The 7989-nt window shown below is 44.9% G+C and overlaps 1 protein-coding gene across 1 annotated transcript in view; it reads right to left on the bottom strand.

Moving 5' to 3' along the window:
• LOC122561441 overlaps window positions 1-7989 on the bottom strand; it is a 133298-nt gene that overhangs the window by 78293 nt on the left and 47016 nt on the right. The window contains exons 8-10 of the mRNA XM_043713183.1: window positions 7348-7503; window positions 2531-2651; window positions 784-915 (exon numbers count right to left, since the gene is read on the bottom strand). Of these exons, the coding sequence (XP_043569118.1) occupies window positions 784-915; window positions 2531-2651; window positions 7348-7503 (409 nt within the window). The remainder of the gene's footprint in view (window positions 1-783; window positions 916-2530; window positions 2652-7347; window positions 7504-7989) is intronic.

Genomic DNA, 7989 nt, shown 5'->3' with positions numbered 1-7989 from the left:
TCTAACATCTGCCTGCCTAACGAAGAACAGGGGGCCCACGCAGTCATTTGGGCTCCGCTGGTGTCTGAGCTCAATGTAATCGCACTAACCTGTGAATATAATGATTACCCTGTTTTCGATACGTAAAGAAATGGAATGTTTACAGAATGATGACATGTCCAATTGTATAGATTAAATATATATGAATAAAGTATATTTTTGAAATAAAAAAAAAACAGAAATCAGAGCCTACTTCAACCAATCAGACAGAGAAATACAATGGTGGAGTTGCTAAAACATCAATGCGGATGTTTTTCTTCCTTAAACACTGTTGTTTATTAGCGGTACAGAGGAAAGGCTCATCAAGTGGTCCAGGCTGTTGGACATTGAGGGCCAAGTGAGAGTCATCACCCTGACAGAGGAAAAACAGTTTTAAGAGAAAGGAACACTTGTAAAATAATGTATATTTTGAAGTAAACAAGACAAAATGGACCAGTATGTCTCGTTCATAGGTCTTACCATTTATTCTTTCTGGAACAGACGACACCCATTAGAGCTGACATTCCTGCATCTATCAATGATGTTTATTCCAATTAAAAGTGTTTGGAATCAGGTTACAGATCAGCCATAATCTCATACAACAGTCTAAAGGAGACATATAGCCTCCCCCATTCTCCAATGTTCCTATAAATCTACGCATGCTCACTGTTCATTTGAGGGTTTGCGAAGCAGGTCATTGAGAAGCAGAGGAATCGGTGACAGGGAACATTGCACAGAAGCTCACACACTCTGATCAGCACTTACCAATTCATCAGGCTGAGGGGCAATGACATTCAACAAGGGAGAGAGAGGGAAGCGAATGGTCTCATACTGCCATTTGAAGGTGAAGTGGATGGAAAATTGTGCAATAATCCAGATGGTGATGTAGTCGTTAACCTGCGGATATGGAACACCAAGTCACACAGCAGCAAAGTGATATCACAAGTTCAGTTAGGGTCGGAGGTCGGGTCGCATCAACCCGTGTTATGTTTACTTGTACTTCAGAGAGGGAAGAAGAATTGAAGGGCTTCAGATGGTTTCAGGGGATTTAATAAGGTAGAGATAGAATCCCCAATGGTTGCCTGGGCCTGAAAAGTGAGCCTGTAACTAAAGATAAAACAGGAAGTAGGCCATTCAGCCCCTTAAATCTGCTCTGCAAGTCATTAAGATGATGGCTAATCTGATGTGCCCTTAACTCTATTTTCCTGCCTCTCCCTATTACCCTGGATTCCCTTGATAATCTATATTGATAATCTATATTCTCCTCTATATTGGGGAGACAGGCCGCCTACTTGCGGAGCGTTTCAGAGAACACCTCTGGGACACCCGGACCAACCAACCCAACCACCCTGTAGCTCAACATTTCAATTCCCCCTCCCACTCCACCAAGGATATGCAGGTCTTTGGACTCCTCCATCGTCAGACCACAGCGAAACGATGGTTGGAGGAAGAACGCCTCATCTTCCGGCTAGGAACCCTCCAACCACAAGGGATGAACTCGGATTTCACCAGTTTCCTCATTTCCCCTCCCCCCAGCCTGTCTCAGTCAAACCCATCAAATTCAGCACCGCCTTCCTAACGTGGTAATCTCTTGGCCAGGCATGGTGGTCTTTCAGTGGTACATAGCAGACTTTCAGTCCAGCACAACATCAGCGTCTTCCAGTCTCGAGGTGATTCCTCGAAGTGTGCTCCCACTGTGGCTAAGCGCTTGAGGCTGTAATATTTGAACTTGCCACTTTATTTCTTTATTTTCCACTTAAGACTTAAGAAGGTTTGCAATGTGTAACTTTTAACCATACCGCATATGTTTTATACTATTATTATTGCAATGTTTAACTTTTAACTTTGTTCTTTCTTTCTACATCTTTCTTAAGATGCTGTACCTAGGTACTTGTACCTAAGATGGCACCTTGAGTGGGGACATTATTCATGTTTCACTATACTCCTGTACTTATGTACTTGAGTACACGTGGCAATAAAATCAAAATCAAAATCACCTCATCAGTGAGCTATATGGAGCAAAAATAGTGCTTAGAATCTCACAAGAAGTAGCACTTCAAAACAAATGTGCTTTCTGTGTATATGTGACCAGAGGAATCCTTTACGAGTTTTGGTTGGGGCACCATTGGTTTGTGAAGGATCCAATTTAAGTAATGGAGTGCATGCCTGTCTGGAATGGTGCCTAACTAATCTGAAAGATATGATGAGCAAACTGATGGTGATACTGCCTCTTCCTCCACATCCTCCCCCTCCCCTTCCCTCTCCTCCCCCCTCAGTCCTTCACCCCTCTGCCTGTCTGCCTCTCGGTTGCCCCTTACCCTCAATCTTTATAAAGGTGAACACTGTAACAGTTTTGGAAACCATGTGACCAAAGGTCGTGATTTGATATCACATGACTGAGCCTCCATGCCTTTAAGAGCAGTTTGCACACTCTCTGATGGCTGCACTTATCATTGACCTCCCACCAGACCGCAGGGTTACTGTTCACAGCTCAGACCCTACAGGCACTAACCTTGACCCAAATTGGTTCAGGGAGCTTTCCCCTCCTTGGCCACTGCCAATTCTTCAGTGTTGTTTTGTCTTCATCGATCATCAGGCCACCCTGCTCATGGAACTGCAACACGATTCTCCTCCTGATAATAACATCAGGAAGAGCAATCAGACACAATCACTCCTCTACCAAACAGTCAGATAGCGCAGACCACTCTGTCCATTTCTGGAAGGGAGATTACTCGGCACTAAGGAAGGGAGAGTGTAAGGACAGAGATTGTGAGTAGGGAGTCCAGTATTGGGGTGGGGGGAATTTAATCAGGCAAGAGGGAGGCGGAGGGCAAAATGCTCAGGCCAGTGTGATAATTGGCTGAAAGAGTTAAATCACAAGGACAATTTGCATTAAAGGGAAGTGGTGGTACAGATGTCATAACAATGATCCTTAGTAATGGTATATGAAAGTGGGGTCAAAATCTACCATAACAGTTGGTGGGATTTAAATGCAATTACTAAATCTGGAATCAAAAAGCAACCATTAACCAATTGGCATTAAAAAATTCATCTGGTCCCCGACAGAGGAGTTGTCCCTACCTAGTCTGGTCTACATGTGACTCCAGACCCACGGCAATGTGGTTGACTCTCAAATGACTTCTGAAATTGCCCAGAAAGCCTCTTATTTCAAGGACTGCGAGGGGTGGGCAACGACAGCTGGCCTAGCTTAAATTCCCACTGATCTTTATGTCATCAAATGTGGAACTCTGCCCTTTCCAATCTGAAAAATACCCATTTACACCAACCGTCTGCTTTCTGTTAGCCAGACGATCTTTGATCCAGGCCAACCTACGACCTCCTAAACCACAAGATTCCATTTTTCACAATAACATTTGATGAGGGTCTTTATCAAATGGACAAATTTACGTGTGGACAGTGAAACCTGGCCAAGCTGTTAGTCCCACCAACTTCATTGAAAGTGAGGAAGAGCCAGTGAGTAGTAGAAAAAGGACAATGGCAACTTATCGAGAGCAAGGATTTACATTTATGTTATATCCTCAAAAATCTCAGGATCTCCCAAAGCAACTGATGAATTGTTTCAAAGCCTAATTTTGTGGCAAAACGTATCAGCCAATGCCTTGTGATGCTGCTGCTCCATTAACAAGGTTATGGTATCCTTGGCTTTTTTCTCTGAGAGGTTGTAAAAGACACAGACTCCAAAAAGTCTACGTTTGAAGGGTTTTAGGGCCAGATTGATTAGAGCTAATAGATACTGCCTGAGATAACAGGCTTTCAAGCTTTTGGAAAAATAAACTTGTGCAAGTTATTGGAGGGAATCCTGAGGGACAGGATGTACATGTATTTGGAAAGGCAAGGACTGACTAGGGACAGTCAACATGGCTTTGTGCGAGGGAAATCATGTCTCACAAACTTGATTGAGTTTTTTGAAGAAGTACTAAGAGGATTGAAGAGGGCAGAGTGATGGATGTGATCTATATGGACTTCAGTAAGGTGTTCGACAAGGTTCCCCATGGGAGACTGGTTTGCAAGGTTAGATCGCATGGAATACAGGGAGAACTAGCCATTTGGATACAGAACTGGCTTGAAGGTAGAAGGTGGTGGTGGAGGGTTGCTTTTCAGACTGGAGGCCTGTGACCAATGGAAGTGCCACAAGGATCGGTGCTGGTCCACTGCTTTTTGTCATTTATATAATTGATTTGAATGTGAACATAGAAAGTATAGTTAGTTAGTAAGTTTGCAGATGATACCAAAATTGGTGCTGTAATGGACAGCAAAGAAGGTTCCTTCAGACTACAATGGGATCGTGATCAGATGAGCCAATGGGCTGAGGAGAGGCAGGTGGAGTTTAATTTAGTTAAATGTGAGGTGCTACATTTTGGAAAAGCAAATCAGGGCAGGACTATACACTTAGTGGTAAGGTCCTAGGGAGTGTTGCTGAACAAAGAGACCATGGAGTGCAGGTTCATAGCTCCTTGGAAGGTGAGTCGCAGGTAGATAGTGATGAAGGTGCTTGGTATTAGATTACTTACAGTGTGGAAACAGGCCCTTCGGCCCAACAAGTCCACACCGACCCGCCAAAGCACAACCCACCCAGACCCACTCCCCTACATTTACCCCTTCACCTAACACTACGGTCAATTTAGCATGGCCAATTCACATAACCTGCACATTTGTGGACTGTGGGAGGAAACCGGAGCACCCGGAGGAAACCCACGCAGACACGGGGAGAATGTGCAAACTCCACAGAGTCAGTCACCTGAGGTGGGAATTGAACCTGGGTCTCTTGCGCTGTGAGGCTGCAGTGCTAACCACTGTGCCACCATGCTGCCCACAATGCTGCCCACAATGCTTTCCTTTATTGGTCAGAGCATTGAGCATAAGAGTTGGGAGGTCATGTTGCGACTGTACAGGACATTGATTAGGCCACTGTTGGAATATTGTGTGCAATTCTGGTCTCCTTCCCATTGGAAGGATGTTGTGAAACTTGAAAGGGTTCAGAAAAGATTTACAAGGATGTTGCCACAATGGGAGGATCTGAGCTATAGGGAGAGGCTGAACAGGCTGGGGCTGTTTTCCCTGGAGCATTGGAGGTTGAGGGGTAGCCTTATAGAAGTTTATAAAATCATGGATAGGATAAATAGACAAGGTCTTTTCCCTGGGGTGGGGGTGTCCAGAACTAGAGGGCATAAGTTTAGGGTGAGAGGGGAAAGATATAAAAGAGACCTAAGGAGCAACTTTTTCACACAGAGGATGGTACGTGTATGGAATGAACTGTCAGAGGATGTGGTGAAGGCTGGTACAATTACAACATTTAAGAGGCATTTGGATGGGTATATGGGGATATGGGCCGAGTGCTGGATAATGGGACTAGATTAGGTTAGAATATCTGGTCAGCTTGGATAAATTGGACAAAAGGGTCTGTTTCCATTCTGTATGACTCTATGACTCTACAATGAAAGGGGAATGGAGAGTTCTCCCAGCCTAGCTTTTCTCTGGTTTGGCTTGGTTTTGGCAGTCTGGCTATTTACTGAAAGCAGTCAGGCAGTTTAGAGTCCGCTGTGCCAAGAAACAGCTACATGGAAGAGGGTATTCCATGCTGCCATCTCTCTCTCTCCTGTAAGACCCTGTGTTTCATTTTACCTTTTGTGCAAGGGTGTTTATGGGGATTGCTGCCTGTGTTGGGAACAGCATCATGAAATTATTATAACTCGTTGGGTTTTCAGACAGGCGAAGTTATTCTATATTCTATTCTCTTTTGTTTGTGTATCATCCAGTAATATTGTAAATAAATTCTGTTTTGTTTAAAACTAAGTGGTTTGACCAGCTGCTTCTCTTCTGGAATATCTGCGTTACACCCTGCTTAAAACAACGAGAAAGTTAGAGTCTTGGATACTTCCTTGAAATGTTTTAAAGGGGCTTGGCCTGGTCTATAACAGCCTATACAGTAAATTTCCACAACCAGGAATCTGAAAATTGTTGGATCATCTATTTCCGGAGCTGACACTGGGAGATCAATCATGACCAGGATCCCTTCCTGCCTCAGTGCTCCTTTGAAGAGCAGCTGTGGGATCCCTCACATGCACCTCGATAATGGGATTGTAGCATGGTAAAGAATTCCCAACCTCAGAACATCCCAAAACACAGCCAAGCTGGCACTTTTGATCTTTAGACTAAAACGCAGTGACCAATTTACACAGTTAATCTGATTTGTGATGTTAGTTTATAGATGACTAGATGACAGAGTGAAACCCATGCAATTCTTGAAAACAGTACCGTGGAAATATTTACATGTGCCACGGAAGATCAGTTTAACATCTCATCTGAAAAACAGAAGTCCATCAGTGCACATCCTCTGACAGTACAGCACTCCCCCAGTACTGACCCTCCGACAGTGCAGCATTCCCACAGTACTGACCCTCTGACAGTGCAGCACTCCCTCAGTACAGACCCTCTAACAGTGCAGCACACCCTCAGTAGTGACCCTCTGACGGTGCAGCACTCCCTCAGTACTGACCCTCTAACAGTGCAGCACACCCTCAGTACTGACCCTCCGACAGTGCAGCACTCCCTCAGTACTGACCCTCCGACAGTGCAGCACTCCCTCAGTACTGATCCTCCGACAGTGCAGCACTCCCTCAGTACTGACCCTCCCACAGTGCAGCACTCCCTCAGTACAATACTGAAATATCAGCCCAGAGGTTGCGCTGAAATCTGGAGTGGGGTCTCATTTTCACTCAGTGGTATGGGTCCAATAATAAGCTGAGGTTGGACATTGGAAGGGTCTCAGTAGTGATAGGTGCGGTAGAGGAATGATCATGTCCTGCAGACCCATTGGGCACAATCGACACTTCCCAAAGTCAAGAAGATATGAAAACAAAACATCAAGAGACACACAGCCTGTCCGATTACACACATTGTTTCTCTTCAGGATCTACATCATCTGCCATATCTTGATGTTAGAAAGAAACTTTTTCAAAATTGCTTAACTGTGTGCAGCTGAGACTGAAGCCTTGGTTCAACTAAACAAGGTTAATATGAGCTCCAGGAACAGAGACAATTACTTTTTAAGGAAAACAAAGTGTATAAGTAGATATAAGTAGATGAGCGAGGGCCACTAACGCTGTGCCCCAAGGGTCCCTCCAGTGAACACCAGGTTTCACAGCAGTGTTATCGAACAGAATCAAACCACACGACACAGTGAGTCTGACTATATTAGCATAACTGAAATGTCATTACGCAGTGGACCCTCAAATAGTGGGTTTCACTGTGTTTTACGAGTAACAGCTTCACTGAAATGGTCTGAGTGTTTTTTTCTGTTTTACTCACTGATCGGCTAAGAAAACACTTCCGTGGCCAAACGGAGTGAAACTGGCCAGTAAAACAGGTTGCAGGGTGGAATCGTTGAAGATATTGGTGTAAAATGTCCCTTGGCAGGAGAGTCCAGAGTGACTGCGACAAACAGCGATATTACCCGAAGGGTAACTGTACCTTCAGTCAAGGAGGATCTCACAGAGAGCAGTTTCATTGCTGGCATTATCATTGTCACGATAGGAATATATCCAAAAGTTACACAATAAAACTTAGCTAGATCTCAATCTCCCCAGCACATCATCCTCTTTGCCCCCGCACCCACACAGCCCAAACTACTCCCCCCCACAGCTCCAAAACCCCTCCCACCCCCACACTCACATATCGCTCACACTGTCCCCTACACATGCAGCCCCATTATGTTCATGCCAGCCCTCAGCAACCATTCTACCTCTGCCCTACACCGGTCACACGCTCACAGACACAGGTCACACACTCACAGACACAGGTCACACATTCACGCACACAGGGCACACACTCACACAGACATAGGTCACACACTCACACCCACAGCTCACACTCACACAGACACAGGTCACACACTCACAGACACAGGACACACACACACACACAGGTCACACACTCACCGACACAGGTCAC

Source organism: Chiloscyllium plagiosum, chromosome 23 (genome assembly GCF_004010195.1).
Source record: "Chiloscyllium plagiosum isolate BGI_BamShark_2017 chromosome 23, ASM401019v2, whole genome shotgun sequence".
NCBI classification, from domain to species: Eukaryota; Metazoa; Chordata; class Chondrichthyes; order Orectolobiformes; family Hemiscylliidae; genus Chiloscyllium; species Chiloscyllium plagiosum.
The sequence above is the reverse complement of the archived record's forward strand: the minus strand, read 5'-3'. Positions and strand labels throughout refer to the sequence as shown.